At 45.3% G+C, this 22,684-nt stretch overlaps 1 protein-coding gene across 2 annotated transcripts in view; it reads left to right on the forward strand.

Annotated features, from left to right (window-relative positions):
- LOC311227017 (serine/threonine-protein kinase tousled-like 1-B) overlaps positions 1-18,283 on the forward strand; it is a 54,150-nt gene extending 35,867 nt beyond the window's left edge. For both annotated transcript variants that reach the window (XM_084312516.1, XM_084312517.1), the window contains exons 15-21: positions 8,347-8,438; positions 8,561-8,650; positions 9,187-9,356; positions 13,461-13,596; positions 14,017-14,128; positions 14,325-14,432; positions 17,873-18,283. In XM_084312516.1, the coding sequence (XP_084168642.1) occupies positions 8,347-8,438; positions 8,561-8,650; positions 9,187-9,356; positions 13,461-13,596; positions 14,017-14,128; positions 14,325-14,432; positions 17,873-18,025 (861 nt within the window). In that variant the 3' untranslated portion in view covers positions 18,026-18,283. The remainder of the gene's footprint in view (positions 1-8,346; positions 8,439-8,560; positions 8,651-9,186; positions 9,357-13,460; positions 13,597-14,016; positions 14,129-14,324; positions 14,433-17,872) is intronic.
- The last annotated feature ends 4,401 nt before the right edge of the window (positions 18,284-22,684 follow it).

A 22,684-nucleotide genomic window follows, 5' to 3' on the forward strand; every position in this document is an offset into this window, starting at 1 on the left:
TTGCTTGAAACGGTGGTCGTTATTGATGCATAACTCATCAACCAAATAAGAAAGAAAAGCAGGATGATCCCAGGCCATGGATTTATTCATCAAACTCTTTTCTCTTGATTTTTTTTAATCAACATGCCATTTATGCAAATTAGATAGTCCTTAATATGCGTACAGTAGCAGGGCGGCTAGGTGGTGTAGTGGTCTAAGGCACTCGCCACCAGTGTGGAGACGCTAGGATTCGCGTGTTCGAATCCAGCTCTCCACATTGTTTTTCAGTTTGGCTGGTCGTCCGCAGTAATACACATTGGCCGTATTACGGGGAGGGAAAAACTGAAGGGTGGGGATCGAACGTTGTGAACAAGCGACTCCTACAAGTCGGTTGGTGCGCCTGCGCAGTAGAATCAGGAAGTGTCGGGGGCAGCGTGAGCCTCCCACGCGTTACTCCTCGACACTAAGAGGTCGAGCTGCGCAGGTGAAAAGATGCGACTGCTGTTACCTCAAGTACCGGAGGGGACTTGTGCTATGTATGACTTAGTCCACATTGCAGCCGGCTTGTGGGAGGCAAGAAACAGCGTTCGTGACAGGGGAGGGTTGAATTGGATGATACGAAATTGGGATGGGAGAAAATATAGAAAAATGGGAGAAAAAGTGGATCAAAAAAAAAATATGCGTACAGTAGCTTAGGTACAGTAATTTATTGTCAGTCATCAATCGTATTCAGGCAGGTGTCGCAGGTGTCTTGCAGTTGCATGATTCATCCAATGCCACTTTTCCAGAATAGAATAGAATAGATTATAATATAATAAAATAAAAATATTATTTTACCATATCAATATAAGTGAAGGTTCAAGTTTCTTTATTAGTTGTCATACAGAATACAGAATACTTTGCATGAAATGTTTCTTTCTGTGTTGCTCCTGAGAGTGTGCTAGATAATAACAAGATAGTATAAAATAAGTATAAAATAGAAAGTCAAGAAGTCAAGTACGTAAACAAGTGTAAACAACAAAATTGTTCAGTGTTTCTATATATACAGTATGTACAGCTGGTACAAAAATGGTGAGGTATAGCTTAGCTTGTGGTGCCACCTTGTAGTGGTGAGGTGCAATAAGGAATGAGAATGATGTGCAATTTCCTTACCAATAATATAAATATAAATATAAAGTGTAAATTGTGTCTAAAGTGGTAAAGTGGGTGATACAGTGTGTTGTTTATTTAAGTGAGTGTATGTGCGCTGTGGGTGTGTTGATGGTTTGCTTATTGTTCATTGTTCATTCATTGAGCATCCTGATGGCCTGGGGATAGAAGCACCTTCTGAGTCTCTCTGTGCTTGCCATGGAGACTCCGGTATTGCTTGCCTGATCGCAGCAGTTCAAAGAGGCAGTTGTTTGAGTGGCTGGAGTCTTTGATTATTCTCTTAGCCTTGCCCATGCACCGCTTGTTGTAAATGTCTTGGAGAGTGGGAAGCCCACCTTCAATTGTGCGTTCGGCTGAACGGGCCACTCTCTGTAGTCTGCTGCGGTCTTGTGCAGTGCTATTCCCAAACCAGGAGGTGATATTGCCAGTCAGGATGCTCTCTATTGTGCATGAGTAGAAGTTCTTGAGGATCTTCTGACTCACGTTGAACTTCCTTAAGCGCCTAAGGAAGTAGAGACGTTGTCGTGCCTTCTTGATAACACTGTCAATGTGTGTGGTCCATGTTAAGTCCTCGGATATGTGGACTCCGAGGTACTTAAAACTGTTCACTCTCTCAACCGGTGCCCCGTCGATGCTGAGGGGGCTGTAGTCCCTGACCCCGACCTCCTAAAGTCCACAATCATCTCCTTTGTTTTGCTGATGTTCAGGGAGAGGCTGTTCTCTTGACACCATCCCGCTAGAACCTTAAACTCTTCCAGGTAGGCCCTCTCATCGTTTGCAGAGATCAGGCCCACCACTACTGTGTCGTGAGCAAATTTGATGATTGTGTTGTTGTTCCGCTGTGCCACACAGTCATGTGTGTACAGGGAGTGGAGGAGGGGACTCAGGACACAGCCCTGGGGGGCCCCTATGTTGAGAGTGCTGGATGAGGAGGTGCAGTTGCCTGCTCTCACCACATGGGGTCTGCCCGTCAGGAAGTCCAAGACCCACTGGCAGAGGTCATAGTTCAAGCCCAGGTCCCTGAGCTTGGCTATGAGTTTAGAGGGGACTATGGTATTGAATGCTGAGCTGTAGTTGATGAATAGCATTCTCACATAGTTCCCCTGCCTCTTGTCCAGGTGTGATGCTGCTGTGTGCAGCACATGGGCTATGGCGTCCTCCGTGGACCTGTTGGGGCGGTATGCAAATTGCAGGGGGTCCAGGTTGATGGGGAGGGAGGAACAGATGTAGCCCTTCACTAGCTTCTCAAAGCACTTCATGGCTATGGAGGTGAGAGCTACAGGGCGGTAGTCGTTGAGGCAAGCTGGCTTGGATTTTTTGGGTACAGGGATAATGGTGGACTTCTTCAGACAGGTGGGGATGACAGCCTGTTCTAAGGACAGGTTAAATATGTCAGTGAATACCGGGGCCAGTTGGTCGGCACAGACTTTTAGGACACGGCCGGGGATACCGTCCGGACCTGCTGCCTTCCTGATATTCACTTTCTTAAACGTCCTCCTCACCTCATGTTCTGTTATCCTGAACACTGAGTCTCCATCAGCAGTGCCCCCCCCCCCCCCTCCTCCATTGCAGTGGTTTGTAGGCTGGTGCTGTTATTCCCAGCCTCAAACCTCACATAGAAGGTATTGAGATCATTTGCCAGTTGGATGTCACTGTTCAGTTTGAGGGAGGTGCCTTTGTAATCTGTCATCGTTCTGAGGCCCTGCCACATAGCTCTAGAGTCAGCCTGTTCATATTGAAGTTCAATTGAATCCCTGTAGTGCCTTTTTGCTTCTATTACTGTCCTCCTAACATTGTATCTCACCACCTTGTGGTCATTCATGTTGCCTGTCATCTGACTTGCCGAAAGGACTGGCAGCATGTGATTTTTAACCGCTCTTAAATTGCGAGTAGCAATGGTCTAAAATATTCCCGCCTCTGAAGAAGTCACATGCTGGTAGAATTTTGGCAGCACTTTTCTCAGATTAGCGCTATTGAAATCACCCACAACCACAATAGCAGCGTCAACGTTAGCTGCTTGGAGCTTGTTTACCTCGTTGTGGAGCTTGGAGAGCGCGTCGCCTGTGTTTGCTTGTGGTGGAATATACACTCCGATCAGAATGACCGACGCTAATTCTCTCGGGAGAAAGAATGGCCGGCACTTGATGGATATATACTCCAGGTTTGGGGAGGCTCCTTCACGTTGCCTGGATCATACCAATTGTTGTTCAACATTAAAGCTATTCCACCTTCCCGCTTTTTACCGGAATCTTCCTCTGTACGTTTGAATACTTGTTACAGTAATCCTTACAGTGACAGCTTATTCTCTTCCTCAGTGTTCCGGCAGGTGTTGACTTTCTTACAGTTGCATGCTTCGATACATGCCATGTGACTCTTCCTGAATAGAATAGAGTAGAAGATAATTAAAAGATTATAGCCAGCTCCCGTACAAGTATATTCGAACACATTTTTTCAGTCACGGCACCCTTCATGTGTTTATAGGTCTCACCCTCTGGCCTCTGAAGTTGCTAATGTCTTTTTTATTTGGGCCTCACAGGGTTAAAAGTACCCTGTGAGACCCACGGTTGCAAAATTACAAAATCACTTTTAGCCATTTAAAAAAATAATGTTTATTTAAAAAATGTTAAAGGGGAACTATTTTACTATTTCTTGCACTATTTGGGCACTTTTACACAATTCCTGTGAGTCTATGGAACACCTAGGTTTTTTTTTTTTTTAAATGCATTGTTTTGTATTTCTAATCAAGTACTAAAAACCGCATTTTTCTACCTCAAGATCTTAAGCCGTTTTGAGGCTGGGCTCCAACCACTGTGTGGCCTGGTGCCAACTGCCACATCAACTGCCACATTATTATGCAGCTGAGAAATCTCTGACATCACAGATATGCACATTTTCAGATGACTCAGTTCAGTGAGGGTGAATATTGTGAGAGGAGAATTGGAAGAATTCGCCAATATGAGAATTAGAGACGTATATCCTATTAATATAAGTCCACATAGCTAAGAAACAATGGTAAACACTGAAAAAAGCCATTTATAAGATAGTTCCCCTTTAAGCACATGTATAGTCAATTGGTCCTGTTGTTCAGCCTCACAATGCTATTTGATAGTAAATGTGTTTATATGTCCCACCCTCTGGCCTCTGAAGTTGCTAATTTCTTTTTAATTTGGGCCTCACAGGGTTAACCTCTTAAGCCCGAGATATACAGTAAAAGTGTATATTTTCAGCATTATGTTTGTTTACCAATTATTTTAACTGTTATTAGTGAAATATAAGATTATAGAAATCTCAGGGCATTGAGTCGGAAACCGGCGCATATTGACAGGAGGAAGTGGCACAGCCAAAAGTGAGTGTAGTCTTTTGAAGGAAGAGACTCAGGGCTTTCAAATTTCGAAAAACTACCCTACCCAGCTCACACCAGCCCCTGTCAATCATCTGACTTCTGGATTTACTTTTTAATTTCTCTTATTTTTTGGGATTATCTCCCACAAACCTGAACGTTATTGCCATAAAACAGAACGCAGTTAGTTTCTCTACCTTTCTGTGAACGTCTTGCAAAAAACGGTGTTGCAATATGATGAAAAATGGTGGAGAAATTTACATTATAAAAAAGATGGCAGAATTCAGTACTGTATCTACAAAACCTTCTGTTTAATCATCTTCCCTTTATTCATTTGCTTAGATTTTTCAGGTCTGGTCAATTTTAGCATGGTGTTATTTACAGTCAAAGATAATTTTTTTTTTAAAATAGAATTGATATTCTCCTTTGGTTCATTACAATTTACTCAAGCCTAGTAACAGACACACTATTTCTGACACTGATCCATATATGTCCCTAGATTCAGATACCAAGAACATGCAAATGGACCATTTAAAAAAAATTTGTAAATGTTTATTCTACGTCCTTATGGAATGAGTGACATACAAAAAAAAAAGTAAATTTTTTTTTTTTTTTTTATGGATGGAAGAGCCGCACATTGACGGGCAAAGAGCCGCATGCGGCTCGCGAGCCGCGGGTTGGCCACCCCTGGTCTAGAGTATACAGTCTTGCAGGTGGATGTAGAGATGTAGAGATCCAGCTTTCATGTAGAGATGCGTACATCGGATTCTGTCATAGTGAGCCAAGAGTAGAAGCAGCACATCTGTGTCACGCGCTGACACGACGATTGTTTCCACTGGAGCCTGGATGAGAAAATCAGACGTGTATCAGCTTCCTCATGGTCAGCACTCAGAGAGGAGACTTCAAGATCTGGATCTGTTGACTTGACAGTTGTCGCTTCAGCAAACCTCTCTGATACTACAACTACAGGTTCATCATCCGGGCTGTGTTCTATCAGGTGGTTTGAGAGTAGTTGAGCGATATCTGATTTGTTGTCTTCAAGGGCCATGAAGCTCGACCAATCGGCAGGAAGTGGAACAGACATGTTTTTGATTTCACAACGTACTGGTCTGTGGCGCTGTTTGCGTTTCACCCTTGTGCCTGTTTTGATGGATTGGTCATGGTATCTGTCAAAGACGACATCTACCCTCTGGTATTTTGCTCCCATCTTCAACACGGTGTCAGTGAACTTGTTGGCATAGTCACCAAATGTTGTAGTGTCAGGTGGCTTTCCGAGTGCCATTACCAGAGCTTGGCCATCAATGACCAGGCAGCTGGGTCCCTGAAGGGTAAGATCTGCAGGGGTTTTAACTTGTTTCGTCAGTATATTTGCTAACACAGACTTGTTGGTGGAATGTAGACTCCCGTTAGTTGTGGCCAGAGATGGCGTGATGGGCATGAGCTCATGCTGGAGGATATTGTCAAGGTCTACCTTATGACCTGCTCTGTAAGCTGTGATGAGCCTTTGTAGAATCTGCCTGTCCACTTTGATGGTGTTTTGCTTGTTCTTGGAAAGTTGCACAACTTCATACAAAGAGGCAAATGTCTTGGCTGTTCTTTCGAATGGGTGATTTCAGGTTCAGGTGCTGGTCACTATCTGGAGGTTCACACAAACGTTTGTCCACAAACATGTTCAGTTGTGCCTGTCCAAGGTGTTCTGCGCCAAGTATGGATTCTTGAATCTCCGGTGTGACTACGTCCTTGTTGATGTATGTAAGAAAACTTAATTTAGGTTTGTACCTTGTGTAGTCAGACTTAACTCATTAAGCCCCACAATTTATTTTTAGAAAATTCGCCTAAAACAGCATGCTTACATTAAAATGCTTATATATCCAGATCTATAAGAGCTACTTGCATAAACTTGGTGCCTGAAGAAAGCTAAGACTTGGGGGATTCTAATGTTGGTGTCCAACACTGTACAGTTATTACCAAATTGCTGTCTTATTCCTGCAAACACTGAAGAAATGTCGTTTTTTGTATCCTCACCTATACAAAGATTACAGTTAGACAGTCAAAAACACCCTGTTACTCATGGTTGCACCCCAGCTATATTCCTACTCTCTTCCTCCATAGGTGCCGATGTTCTGTGCAAAGTTTCATGTCAGTAGAATAAAAACTGTGGGTTTAGCACCCGTTTTTGTGGAGAGAAGGCCTGGTGCTGGCGGCCATGTTGGATTTCTCAATTTTGAGGCCTTATTTGACATTTTTGAGCTTGGTATACAGCAAATTTGGATTCAGCACACTACAGACGGTTAACCTTTCACTACCACACCACAGACGGTTAACGCTTTCACTACGACACTACAGAAGGTTAACCTTTCACTACCACACTACAGAAGGTTAACGCTTTCACTACCACACTACAGAAGGTTAGCGCGTTCACTACCACACTACAGAAGGTTAACACGTTCACTACCACACTACAGAAGGTTAACACGTTCACTACCACACTACAGACGGTTAACCTTTCACTACCACACTACAGAAGGTTAACCTTTCACTACCACACTACAGAAGGAACCTTTCACTACCACACCACAGACGGTTAACCCTTTCACTACCACACCATAGAAGGTTAACCTTTCACTACGACACTACAGAAGGTTAACCCTTTCACTACCACACTACAGAAGGTTAACCTTTCACTACCACACTACAGAAGGTTAACGCTTTCACTACCACACTACAGAAGGTTAACCTTTCACTACCACACTACAGAAGGTTAACGCTTTCACTACCACACTACAGAAGGTTAACGCTTTCACTACCACACTACAAAGGGTTAACGCTTTCACTACCACGCTACAAAGGGTTAACACTTTCACTACCACACGGAGGTGTAGTGGTTACATCATTGTTGTTTCCGGCCGGTCCACCTCGCTTGAAATTGCAATGTATTTCCAATGGACACGTTTCTAAATCATCTCATTTAAAACAAATAAAGCATGAACATTGGCATGGTGTACCTTTCTGTGTATTCATCCACAATCTATAGCTCAACATGAAACAATTCGTAAAATACTGTAATTACGTATAATTTAATTTCAACCAAAAATGCTTAAACAATAATGTTAGTTATATAGAAGGGAACTCATTTTGTGCAAAAATGGAAAGCTTTCCAATGTTCATGAGGCGGAATTATTACAATAGCAGATAATCCATTTCCCCAATGATAAATCCCTATACGGGTTAGGGATGGGTACCTTTCACATTTGAACCGATACGGTACCGGTACCTGTGAATCGATACCGGTACCTTTTTTCGGTACTTTAGTCTAAAAAAAATGTAATTTACCTACCCCAGTCGTGAAAAAAAAATCCAAACTTCAAATAACTACACTTTCGACCGTTTTCGGCTTGCCATTGCTCCGACTGCTTTGTTGTTGAATCAAGTCAAATCCTAGGTAAGCATATATTGTGCGTGTGAACGTTGACATGAAAATAAAAAAGGTAAAAAAAATTTTTTTTACATTCTTTTTTCTTTTTCTTTTGGTATCTCACTTGAATCGATACTTGGTAGTACCGACGTGTTTCGGTTCGGTACCTTAAAAGTACCGAATTCGGTACCCATCCCTATACGGGTGGACCTCGCGGGAAACCAAAGTGACGTCAGACTACACCTCTCTATAGAAGGTTAATCCTTTCACTACCACAGACTGTTAACCGTATGTAGTGTGGTAGTGAAAGGGTTCACCTTCTATAAGCGTGCTAGTGAAAGGGTTAACCACGGCGACTTACAGCAGGGTCACATCCTCATATCGGAAATGTGACAAGAAGCCGGAACGAGTGAGTGTTTCGAGACTGATGCTCGTCTCTCTCCGTCTGTATTCCCACACACAGGCCTTCGACCTGTTTGAGCAGCGATACGCGGCTGTCAAAATCCACCAGCTCAACAAGAACTGGAGAGAGGAGAAAAAGGAGAACTACCACAAGTAGGTCCCGTCGTCGTAGTAACGAGAGACATACACACAATGTTAATTTCCACCTGCCCGCTATTGTCGGGGAGAACTGGCGTTTCCTGTCTGTTGCCATGGTAACATGCATTTCCCCACAGGCATGCATGCAGGGAATACCGGATACACAAGCAGATGGACCATCCCAGAATAGTCAAACTGTACGACTACTTCTCCCTGGACACTGACACGTGAGTTTACCCCCCCTTACCCATCCCCCCCCCCCCCCTTACCCCCCACACACACCGACACACACACACCACTGGACACTGACACGTGAGTTGCCTCCCCTTACCCATACCCCCCCCCCCCCACACACACAGACACACACACATACCACTGACACGTGAGTTACCTCCCCTTACCCACCCCCCCCCCCCCCCCACACACACACACACCGACACACACACACCACTGGACACTGACACACGTGAGTTGCCTCCCCTTACCCCCCCCCCCCCACACACACACGCACACACAGACACACACCGACACACACACATACCACTGACACGTGAGTTGCCTCCCCTTACCCCCCCCACACACACACACACACGCAAACACACAGACACACACACACACACACCACCACCACTGATGATAGATCTGAAGGTGTTCTGCACATAATACTTGACCTCACTAACCCTCCTCTCTCACACTCACAGGTTCAGATCTGAAGGTGTTCTGCACACAATACTTGACCTCACTAACCCTCCTCCGCTCGCAGGTTCTGCACGGTTCTGGAGTTCTGTGAGGGGAACGACCTGGACTTCTACCTGAAGCAGAACAAGCTGATGTCGGAGAAGGAGGCGCGCTCCATCGTCATGCAGATCGTCAACGCCCTGCGCTACCTCAACGAGATCAAACCCCCCATCATTCACTACGACCTCAAGCCTGGTAGGTCGCCTGGCCGCCGTCGGCGTTATTAACCCCTTAAGCCCTTTCACTACCACACTACTACAGTGGTAGTGACGGGGTTAACCTTCTGTAGTGTGGTAGTGAAAGGGTTAAGCCCTAGACATATTTTCTGAAAATTCGCCTAAAAGTACATACCCCAAGTAAATGGAAGATTGCTCCACTTCTACAAGGTCCGTTTGCATGTTCTTGGTGTCCAGGGACATCTATGGACCTCGGGGAATGTATTCCCGGTGTCAGGAATATTGTCTGTTTACTATGCTTGAGTAAATTGTAATGAACCAAAGGAGAATATCAATTATTATTATAAAAGAAGATTCCCCATTTTTGATGGTGAATAACACCGTGCTAACATTGACCAGACATGGAAGATGTCACTGAGCTCATTCTGCACCTTCTTGATATCGAGTGTACAAAAGATCTAAGAAAATGAATAAAGGGCAGATGATTTACAGGGGGTTTTGTAGATACAGTACTGAATTTTGCCATCCGGACATATATATATATATATATATATATGTATATAGAATATCAGGCCTATAAATTACCTTATTATGGCCATGTCATACATCTATGGATCGGGCCAAATCTCCTCTTTCCAATACATCTGGATTTAGTACCACCAGGCGCCTGTTACAGGGCAGCAAAGACTGTGAATGAAATCTACTGTAAGTACAGTTACTTTTGTATAATGTCCATAGCATTATAGAATTTCAGATTCTGCATCCTAGCCTCGATACATGTCTGTTTCAGTCCTATTCTCAAAGGCTGTTCTGTAACAAGCGAGCTGCCCCATCGTATAAATACGATTATTATTATTGTGATTTTGATTATATTCAAATTCATTGTCATTATACAGCACAAGTACAGTGCAACAAAATTACATTTGGCATCCAACCAGAGTGAAAATGTAACAGTAAAGTGCAACAGTAATATACAATGTACAGATAGCAGCGTAACTAGTAAGCGTAGGTAAGGGATATGTACAGATATAGATAGTGTCTACAGATGTGTAAAAAGGATTATATGCAGGTATGTACAGACTGATGTGGAAACATATATATATATATATATATATATATATATATATATATATATATATATATATGGTAAGAATAAATGTATATACAGCATTATTGTACATGCTATCATACAGAGTAATAAATATATATACAGCATTATTGTACATGCTATCATACAGAGTAATACATATATACAGCATTATTGTACATGCTATCATACAGAGTACAGGGCTCTCTACAGTGCAACCATTTTACTCTCATTTGCCCCCAAGAATATGTGTGTGCGAACCGGAAAAATAAATTACTTGCACAGTGAGTGAAGATTACAACCTCAGTCGTGCTTTTTTCTCTCCGCTGCTAATCGTTAAAAAACTACAAGTCCCACATTGCACTCAAGCCAACGGTCCAATCACAGTAGAGTGACGTGACTGGTTTCAAGGGAAAGAAAGGAAATGACCAATCGGAAGCTTTCATTTGCTTTTTTACTTCCGGAAAGTCCGCCATTGCGCTATGCGAGAGTTTTCCGAGACGGTAACATTAAATTAGTGTAACTTATTCTAGTCTTACCAATAGCAATAGATTTGAGAACACCTAGATTTATCGATAGCAATAGTAATATAACGTTAATGCAACAAAACGAGTGCCTTGCTTTGTTAATCATAACGTTGATACAGTAGCGTATGTCGTTGTGTTGACTGTAACGGACATGAGAATAACATAACACTGTGTACACATTAAAATTGCGATAATCTACTAATTTACACCAGGAGACAGAAAAACTCTTTCAATAAATAAATAGCCTGCTTAGGGTAAAAGCATGGTGACAATCAATGATAAAAACAACAATAAAAACAAGTTACATAAACTAAATCAGATTAAAAATGATCACAGTTCTGGTTTGCCTTAAGATGCAGTTTAAGATGGGTCTTGAACATGGAGTATGTGGGGCACTCTCATCACAACTGGTAGGCTATTCCAGTAGTTACCACCTTTAACAGAGAACACAGTTTTAGCAAAGGTAGTATACCGAAAAGGCACCTTACAGTCCCCTCTACTGACAAATTACAGTCCCCCTGCAATTTGCATACCGCCCCAACAGGTCCACGGAGGACGCCATAGCCCATGTGCTGCACACAGCAGCATCACACCTGGACAAGAGGCAGGGGAACTATGTGAGAATGCTATTCATCGACTACAGCTCGGCATTCAATACCATAGTCCCCTCCATACTCATAGCCAAGCTCAGGGACCTGGGCTTGAACTATGACCTCTGCCAGTGGGTCTTGGACTTCCTGACTGGCAGACCCCAGGTGGTGAGAGCAGGCAACTGCACCTCCTCATCCATCACCCTCAACATAGGGGCCCCCCAGGGCTGTGTTCTGAGTCCCCTCCTCTACTCCCTGTACACACACGACTGTGTGGCTCAGCGGAGTAGCAATACAATCATCAAATTTGCTGACGACACAGTGGTGGTGGGCCTGATCTCTGCCAACGACGAGAGGGCCTACCTGGAAGAGGTCAAGGTCCTGGCGGGATGGTGCCAGGAAAACAGCCTCTCCCTGAACGTCAGCAAAACAAAGGAGATGATTGTGGACTTCAGGAGGTCGGGGGTCAAGGACTACAGCCCCCTCAGCATCGACGGGGCACCGGTTGAGAGAGTCAACAGCTTTAAGTACCTCGGAGCCTACATATCCGAGGACTTGACATGGACCACACACATTGACAGTGTTGTGAAGAAGGCACGACAACGCCTCTACTTCCTCAGGCGCCTAAGGAAGTTCCATGTCAGTCAGAAGATCCTTAAGAACTTCTACTCATGTACAATAGAGAGCATCTTGACCGGCAACATCACCTCCTGGTTTGGGAATAGCACTGCACAAGACCGAAGCAGACTACAAAGAGTGACACGTTCAGCCGAACGCACAATTGGAGGGGGGCTCCCCACCCTCCAGAACATTTACAACAAGCGTTGCAAGGGCAAGGCTAAGAGAATCATTAAAGACTCCAGTCACCCGAACAACTGCCTCTTTGAACTGCTGCGGTCAGGCAAGCGATACCGGAGTCTCAAGGCGAGCACAGAAAGACTCAGAAGAAGCTTCTATCCCCAGGCCATCAGGCTGCTAAACGAACAATGAACACTACACAACAACAACCACCAAACGCACATAGCACACACATCCACACGCACACACTCACTTTAAACAAACACACTGTAGCACCCACTCCACACACTTTATAGCACACACCCACTTTAAACAAACACACTGTAGCACCCACTCCCCACACTTTATATTTATTGATGAAGGATTGCACTACAACTCGTACACCTTACTGTAAATTGTACCTAAATTGTACCTAAATTGTACCTCATCCCATTTCTGCTTTGCACTATATAGTACTGTACATTAGTACACTGCATAGTATTGTATATTGTATGGTAACTCAGAACATTGTACATATGTCTATACCGAACACTGTGACCTCATTTTCTTCTTCTAAATTACATGCTATACTATGTTATTTGATACTATCTTGTCTAGCACAGTCTCTGGAGCGTAACAGTAAGAAGCATTTTGTATGAAAGTATTCTGTACTTCTGTATGACAACTATTAAAGAAACTTGAAACTTGAAAACTTGATGGCCCTGGTGGTAATGCCAGTGTCTCCTTTTTGTTCAATGTCACTGCCTTTTTTATTAGGCCTAGTTGTTGGCTACAACTTTGCCACAGTAGGCATTAATCACTTAATAGTTCAAATGTCTGTGTCCCATTCCCGTTTGCACACGCAGATACACACACACACACACACACACTTGGGAAAAAGGTTAGCGTAGAGCCCTGGAGTAATGCATATATATATATATATATACAGCATTGTACATGCTATCATACAGAGTAATAAATATATACAGCATTATTGTACATGCTATCATACAGAGTTTTTATTAATCCCTTCAGTGGCTTGGAACTATAACCCTTTGTCTGCCCACGATGCAAAGGTAGAAACTGGTATTGCTGGTAGGAGTCTTGACTGTGCTGACCGCTGTGCTGACCGCGGTGTGCAGGTAACATCTTGCTGGTGGACGGTACGGCGTGTGGAGAGATCAAGATCACAGACTTCGGCCTGTCCAAGATCATGGACGACGACAACTACGGCGTGGACGGGATGGACCTCACGTCGCAGGGAGCTGGGACCTACTGGTGAGAGAGGGGGAGAGAGACGCATGCACACACGCCGCTAACACCCTGCCTTGTGCTTTCTCCATTGTATTCCTCTGACCAGAACTAATACCTCCATGATCAAAACCCGTGTCCCGCATGTGTTTTCGTGACGACATGGTTTGGAGACCAGACGGGACTCGTCGTGGATTCCTTCTAATGAAAGATATTGTAATGTGTAAAAAAAAAAAAACTGTCTGTCATCTCTGATCAGTCTGAACAGTAGTACCGACGTGATTCGGTCGATACCCTTAAAAGTACCGGATTCTGTACCCATCCCTATTTTCGACTGACTCAATCGATCAGGCTCTTTGGGATCAAATCATCTTAATAGTCACTATTTGAGGTCAGCTCTAGTACACATCTTTTGTCAGTAAACAGAGTTCCATGGTGTGTGTTCAGGTACCTCCCTCCAGAGTGCTTTGTGGTGGGCAAGGAGCCTCCCAAGATCTCCAACAAGGTGGACGTGTGGTCTGTAGGGGTCATCTTCTTCCAGTGCCTCTACGGACGCAAGGTAGGACGCCGGCACACTGCAGGACACCTGATGTGTTGCCCGCTTTATGATTACTGATTACTCGTATAGTAGCGGTGCTCGTGCTCCAGGGAGAGAAGATTAAGAGATGCTTTAGTCGCTCATATGAAATTGCATTTATTTCTGTAATTGCTTGCCTAGTGGCGTGACTTTAGTTTTCACCTGTTTTTGCCTCCAGCCGTTTGGTCACAACCAGTCTCAGCAGGACATCCTGCAGGAGAACACCATCCTCAAAGCTACAGAGGTCCAGTTCCCCGCCAAACCACTGGCCAGCACAGAGGCCAAGGTACTACACACACTCACTCACTCTCTCACACATACTCATTCTTACTCACATTCACACACTCACACACACACACACACACACTCTCACCCACCTCAAGCTGCTGCGGAGTGTAGAACAGTTGCCGCATGCCCAGCTTAGCCTTTTCACTGCCATGCTACAGAAGTTTAACCCTTTACTATCACACTACAGACGGTTAACCTTTTATTTATTTTTTTTATCTACTTTTTCTCTTTTCTCTTTTTTTTTCCCCTCCTTTTCCCTCCGATTTTCTCCCATCCCAATGTTAGTCGTTATGCCAATTCCCAATCCCCTTCCTGGTCGCTGTGCACTTACCCCCCACAGTCGGTCTGGGAGAGTGGAGGCTATCACATGCTTCCTCCGACACACGTCCAGCCAATCAACCGCTTCTTTTCACCTGGCAGCGCGGATTCTCACTGAGAGGGCGTAGCGTAGCGTGTGGAAGGATCACACTATCCCACTTAGATCCTATCCGCGCTTAGCAGGCGCCCCGACCGAACTGTAGGAGTCGCTGTTTACAACGACCCGGACCCACCCCGCCAGCTTCTCCCACCCTCTAATACTGCCAATTGTATTAGTGTGAACGGCCAGCCAAGCTGGTGACAACCCCGGAGCTGTGAGCTGGATTCGAACAGGCGAATCCAGCCGCTCCGGGGTTGGTGACGAACGCAATCTCCGTTACGCCACCTGACCGCTTCTCCCCCTTTTTCTGTGATTTTTCTCCCATCCCAATTTCCTCTCGTGCCAATTCTCCCTCCCCTGTCCTGACCATTGCTCGCATGTGCCCCCCATTGGCCGGTCATAGGTAGGATAGAAGCCCATCACATGTCCCCTCCGATACATGTGGAGGCAGCCAGTCACATCTTTCACCTGCTAGCGCGGACTCATTTGGCGAGGAGTAACGTGTAGGAGGCTCACACTGCCCCCGCCATTTTCCTGTCTCTGCTGTGCAGGCGCCCTGACCGACCTGTAGGAGTCGCTGTTTACAACGAGCAGACTACCACCCTTCGACTTCCCTCCCGCTAACTCTGCCAATTGAGTTAGTATGACGGCCGGCCCAAGCCGGAGGCAACGCTGACGGCCGGATTCGAGACCGGTGTCTCTTGCGTTGTTGACGAGCGCAATGTCCGCTGCGCCACCCAGCCGCCTACAGACGGTTAACCTTCTGTAGTGTGGTAGTGAAAGGGTTAACCCTGTCGTGTGGCATTTAAATGATTAACCTTCCATATTGTCGCAGTGAAAGGGTTAACCGTTTTGGTAGTGCGACAGTGACGGGGTTAACTGGGAATATCTATTCAACGTGAAGTTAACTATGATAACTGATCGTCCTGCATTATTCCTTTATCTGTATTTCATCAGTCTCCCCAGTTAGTAGCTAGATTAATACATTTAGTGGAAGTGGATATAATCAAATAATCTGGATAAAATGATTGCTTTATCCGTTGATTCAGATGACACTATCGGCCATTTTGAGCCTCTCTTGGTTCATATAATATGAGCATGTGTGTGTATCGTGACGGGAGGGCTTCCCCCAATCTGGGCAGATTTTGGCACCAAGGGGATTTCCGTGTGGGTATACTCTCATTATACCACGGCTATGAACCAATCACGTCGCTCGATTTTGAGCATTTTAGGGCTGTATTTTTTAACATTCGAAGCTTCTATTGAAGTATTTGAACGAAGCTTCGAATGTCTGTCGTCATATTTTATGACTTAATCAAAAAAAGATTCTTTATTCAAATTGAGGATTTAGTTTGAGGATAAAGTGATCTGATTTAAAGTGTTTTTTTAAATCAACTTTCTTTGATGAATATAACTCAGTTTCGTCAACATAAATAATCCAATAAGGGCACGGTTGGTATGAAAGTGATGGTGACGTTTTGATGGAGCGCCAAGTGCCAAGCGGATGCTGATAGGCTACATCATTTATGATAAATGTTTTATTTAAATTTGTATGATGAGTCATATACAGTGTTGTGCTAGTTACTGAAAAATAGTAACTCAGTTACTTTACTAGTTACTTCATTTCAAAAGTAACTCTGTTACTTTACTAGTTACTTACACCCACAAGTAATGCGTTACTGTGAAAAGTAACTATTTAGTTACTTAAAAAAATAAAGAAAAAGATTGCTCCCATGCCCTTACAGATACTCAAAATCGGTTGATCAACTTGACAGTTTCCATTCACATCACTGAACTCTGCTAAGCAATGTGGTCTAGATACAAACACAAATCTGACACAAACACAAATGGTGTCCCGAGTCCCGACGTAATAAGAAAGAATAAGAAATGCGCCGTGCCTAATTGTATCGCCGCTTAGGTTGAAGGAACAGCCTTGATGTCGCTGGAGCGTTTCATTATAACCGTCTTGCAACGTTGTTTAAGATATCAATCGTGCATTGCAACGTTAGAATAGTTAGGATATCAATTGTGCATGAAAGGACTATATTTATATTGTTTGATTAGTATTGATGAGATTCCCTGGCATATTCCTACAGTCAAAATCCGTTGATCAACTTGAGTTTCCATTAATTTGCATTCACATCACTGCACTCACCAAAGTCTGCGGTGGTCGAGATGTAACGTTAGTTCAGCCCCTCAAACATTTTCTTTATCTCATTTCCATGTTGTATATTCTCTCTCCAAGTAGTTGGAAAAAGTGTCCCGTCCCATTTGCTGTGTGTCGCCTGCCTGGTGCTAACTACTGTAGATCTCTGAAAGCGGGTGGCGAGTGGCTTCGGATGAGTCCTGGTCATTAACGTTAGATTCCGCTACTAGCTTCGTTGAAGCATGGGCAGTAGATAGTATCTTTGAGCCAAAACACAAATGACATTTAACTAAAACGTTATTTTCTTTGTGCTCGACAAAAGAGAAATAGTGAGAATATCCATGTGTACAAACGCGAGTAGCTGGGCGCTGCCATGACAGTCAGGAGGACTATAGTAAACAAAACACGCAGTTACCGCCAAAAGTAACAGCGTTACTGTAACGCGTTAGTCCCAATACTGGTCATATACTATAATAGTATAATACTATAATATTAGTGTAGCCTAATTTCTATCTGCAACTGTGAAGAAAAAACCCATTGGTTTAAACGGAATGAATAGACACATGAACAAAATATATGAACCCTTTCACTACTGCACTACCAAATGGTTAACCCTTTCACTGCGACAATACAGAAGGTTGACCCTTTCACTACCACACGACAAAGGGTTAACCCTTTCAATACCACACTACAGAAGGCCTTCTGTAGTGTGGTAGTGAAAGGGTTAAAAATAATAATAATAATAATTATTATTATTAAATTCAAATGTTGATTTAGAATTCGAATGTCGACATTATGAACGAAGCTTCGAAGCATTCGGTACAGCCCTAGAGCATTTTATAACCCGTCTTTTTCCCCTCCTCCGCTCCCCAAGGCGTTCATCCGGCGCTGTCTGGCCTACCGCAAGGAGGACCGCTTCGACGTCCACCAGCTGGGCACCGACGCCTACCTCCTCCCGCACATGAGACGCTCCAACTCCTCCGGCTCGCTGCAGCTCGCCACCTCCTCCTCTCTCTCCACCTACTGACTGGCTCGCCCCACCACCACCACGTGACCGACAGGGGCCCCCCGCTGGCCAATCCCGAGGCAGGATCGTTCCAATTAACGGGAGGAAAATAGAGGGGTGGTTGGGGGAAGATGCGCACATTTACCTGCCGCCGCTGCTCCTTCAGAATTAGTGGCGGAGCAGAATAAAAGGAGGAAGGGGTGAGATGGAAGCTGGAGAGAGGGACATTGAATAGAGGGAACAGAGAGAAAGAGACATTGGAGAGAGGGAACAGGGAGAGAGGGAACAGGGAGAGAGGGAGAGAGACATTGGAGAAAGGGAACTGAGGGAGAGAGAGCGAGACATTGGAGAGAGGGATCTGAGGGGGAGAGGGACCTGAGGGGGGAGAGAGAGAGAGGGACCTGAGGGGGGAGAGAGAGAGAGGGACCTGAGGAGCGAGAGAGGGGGACCTGAGGGGGGGAGAGAGAGGGACCTGAGGGGGGGAGAGAGAGAGGGGGACCTGAGGAGGGAGAGAGAGGGACGCCCAGCGTTGTCCACCAGTGTGACTGTGTTCCGAGAGATTGATGAAGAAATGAAGAGGAACTGATTTTTTCTTTTAAAAGAAGGAAAATTGGAAAGGGAGAAGAAAAAGGGATGGGAGGAGGAGGAGGGGCTGAGAAGAAGAGGGGGGGGCTGAGAAGAGGGAGGGGCTGAGGGGGAGCGGGTGGAACTGCGCAGCCCCGCCTCCTCCTGCTCCGCTTCCTACCGACGGACAGAGGAAGCGCTCAACGGAAAGCTAGCCGACGCGTCTGTTGACTTTGTTTAATAGTCCGTCGTCTCCACCCCCCCGTCACCCCCGTTTGAGATGCTTCAGCAGCAGCCATGAAGTCGGCTGTAACGGCTCCGAGGGGCCCCCCCTGTTCCAAACCCACCTCTAGACCCCCCCCCCCCCCTACACCACAGCCTAAGCGGGCTCACTTGATTTATATATACGTCGGAGAATCGCTTCACCCCCCCCCCCCCCCCCCCCCCCCCCACTAGACTCTTGCCGACCTGGAGGTCTTCCCCTTTTTGTTACGTTTGTATTCGGGCTGCATTCAAGGGGGGGGCGGGGTGTGGGGGGGGGGGAACGCTCACCGAATGTTCAAAATAGTCACGTGTTAGGAGAACAGGTATGATTGTCTGTATCCCACCTTATACTCGAGTTAGTTCTGGATTACACATCTCTATACTTGCCACGTGATAATGGTTTCATCTCATTGAATGCCCCCCCCCCCCCCCCCCCCCCCCCGTTATCCTAATGCTTCTCTGGGCTGCTGTGAGGCCGGCCGGGGGGGCTGTTGGTCGGTGTGGCGCAGGAGGAGGAGGTAGAGCGGACACGGACCATGATCCTAATGGGACACGACGAGTCGAATAGATAGAAACGACCCAGATTTAAGGCTCAGTCTGGGGACTGAATTATTGCACTTGGGAATCGAGATCACGCGGTCATCGGTGGGAGTCTCCTGGACTTGGCATGAAGGAAGTACCGTAGTAGAGGCTCAAGACCTGGACTGTTATTCGAGTTTAGTTAGGCTTCCAGATTCCATCAAATGTGTTTTTTTTTTTTTTTTTCCAGTTTTGGAAACCTGTATCAGTTCTGTTCTACACGGTGTGTGGAATGAGGATCTGAGAATCTGTCTTAAATCCTTTTTTTTTTTCTTTTTTTTTGAGCGGGGGGGGGGGGGGAGCTGTTCAGATGAAGCGGCCCGATCATGTAGGTTCTAAGAGCCGAGTTGAGGCCGTGTGTCTGTTTGAGAGAGATAGAGAGAGAGAAAGAGAGCGAGAGAGCCAAGTGGTTGATATCACCATGTCATTGTTACTAAGGTTTTCTCATTGACCTGCCCGCCTGAATAAAGATGAACTTGAACCCAAAAAGGATTGGATCAAACTCTTACTGTATTTCAAAAAGACTCATTTTGTTACACGACAAACAAACGCTCTGGGCCGCAACAGGATGGAATACTGTGTTACATCTGGGCGCGCCGGGAGCACACGTCGCCCCCTCGCGACGAACGTATAATAATAATAATTAATGAATCTCTCACCCTCGTTTTCCAATGTTCCTCTTGCTTGGTTTATTTTGTGTTCTTCTTCTCAACGCTGTACTTACTTTGCTGCTATAAATGTTGCTTTTTGTTTTTGTGAACCGTCTGCCTGGACTATAAGCTTATTTGGTCGGTGTTTTGCGACACTCCCTTTTTTAGGGTTCCTTATCTGAAGGACGCCAACACTACACTGTTCTGTTGTAGAGGTACAACAAAGCCACTACGCCGTCGCCAACAACATCAACGTTCAGGCTATTTTCTGTTCTAGTGGAAGTTCATGGGTCAATGTAGGGAGGCTACACCCCTGTGTTTGCTATACTACGACGCTAAAAGATTATTATCCCATCCCAGGTACAGCTGGACGGAGACGGGCGTGTTGCCGGTGTTAAAATGACTGACTGCAGCCAGAAATACAAATGTGCTTGGCCTCCCGTATATAGAATCCTTAACCAATTTTGTTACAACACCTCTCTCCTACATGTAGCCAATCTGCAAACATGCCCCATGTCTCCCTGTGGCGACGTGTCGAATGCTCCCTGTGTTAAGGAGGAGTACGCTAAAAAGGAAAGGAAAGGGAGGGCAGCTAACCGGTAAGGTAATCATGATTCCCTCTGTATTCTAGTCTCCTATCGAATACGAGCATGAAGTCTTAACTGCTTTCTTTTGTGTTGAGCCCCTTTTTTTGATGGGACGGAAAAAGCCCAAGCATAATAGACCAGACCTTGTTGAAGAATCATAATTACAATTGATCAAACTGGGACACGGGCTACGCTGGTAGCTCGTTTCATTGTGTGTACGTACAATGAAACAAGCTACCAGTGTAGCCCGTGGCCTGGTTTGATCAATTGTAATTATGATTCCTTTTTGGATGCGGTAAGGCGTCCTCAATAAGCTTGTTCCTTTAGTTGTTCTGCGGTACAAAATGGGCTCTTTTTATTGTCTGGTACATACCAGGCTGATGGGCGCACCCCATGTACACACAGGTGTAATACTACAGTCATTCATTACGGAGCTCGGATACATTACATGTCGGCTAACATCACTCGGGAGGCAATGTCGGGTCATGTCATTCATATGCAATAAAGATTGCCTTACAAGTCCTACCTCGGCAGTGTGGCTTGCTTCCTTTGTTGGTGTAATACAGCTTTAATATTGTTCTGATGGGTAGAATGATGATCGACGGGGTTCGCACAAGGTCCTTGAAGTGCTTGATTTTTTTTACAAAAAAGGTCAAGGCCTGGAAGTCCTTCAAATTCAAATCAACCATTCACATTGAAAGTTTTGTTCATCCATGATCAAATAGTTCTGAATAAAGACATTTAATTTTTCCATTTAAAGTGTAACTAATTGTCAGAAATTGGTTTTAAGCCATAAATATTGGATCAGATATTTTTTTCTATAAAAAAAACAGCATTTAAAAGGAAAATAGTGCTTGGAAAAGGTGAGTGTCGGTGGGAACCCTCACGGGGTGATGAGAATCCTCGGTGCTAAGAGACGACGATGCTGATGTTGGACGTGAACATGAACACAGCGGTGCTGGAGATGGTGATCTAGAGTCTAGACCAGAGCATCATGGCTCTTCTGACGACAAGTTACTATCACGAATATTCTGACGTACGTAGAGAATCTCAATATTTATTGCAAAGTAATTTTTCATACAAGGAGTGTGCACAGAGGACAAAAGATCACATTTGGAATAATATAAAAATGAAAAATATGAATTGAAAAATGTAAGATGTAAAAAAAAAACTAAAAACAATGGGAGTTTGTAGGACGTACACAAATGCAGTGGGGGCTAAATGGAATCGGAAGTGACCCTATTAGAAGCGTAATAAATAGAATATACTGAGAATTTGCAGGTGGTGAAAAGAATATCTTCTAACACACGTCCGTATTGTAAAGACCAGCTGTGTTTTCCAGGTCCTTTCGAAAGCGTCTCGTCGGTGTCTCGTCAGCCGTGTCCAGAGGTCTGCTCGGCGGGTCTTACGTCTGTGGGCTCTGGTTCTGAATGGACCAGCACTCGAACATCCGGCTGGTTCTTGGTCCTTCCGGGGCCTTTCCCAGTTCCTCTCCTCATCCTCCCCTCCTCTCTCGTCTCACACCGTCTCTCGGCGCTCTGACCGCCCGTCCCCTCCCCTCTCGTCTCACGCCGTCTCTCGGCACTCTGACCGCCCGTCCCCTCCTCTCTCGTCTCACGCCGTCTCTCGGCGCTCTGACCGCCCGTCCCCTCCGTTACCGGGTGGCTTCTAGGAGACGCGGTGTCTCCCGCCGGAGCGCGGGATACTGGGGCGTTGGCGTCTGCAGGCGAGGGTGAGGAAAGCTGTGGGAACAATGTGAATTATGTATAAATGATCACGTGAGGTAGCGGATGAGTTTTGGTCTCGTAAAAAAGATCGCATCGCATCGGTACAAAGCGAGAAGAGGCCCCTCAACTCCCATCACTATCCGAGGGGGAGGCGGTGGAGATGCTGGACATCTACAAGTTCCTGGGAATACACTTGAACAGACTGGAATGGTCTCTACAGGAAGGGACAGAGCAGGACAACACTGAGGTCCTCTACAGGAAGGGACAGAGCAGGACAACACAGAGGCTCTACAGGAAGGGACAGCAGGA

This window comes from Notolepis coatsorum, assembly GCF_963971535.1.
Source record: "Notolepis coatsorum genome assembly, chromosome: 4".
Classification (NCBI taxonomy): Eukaryota; Metazoa; Chordata; class Actinopteri; order Aulopiformes; family Paralepididae; genus Notolepis; species Notolepis coatsorum.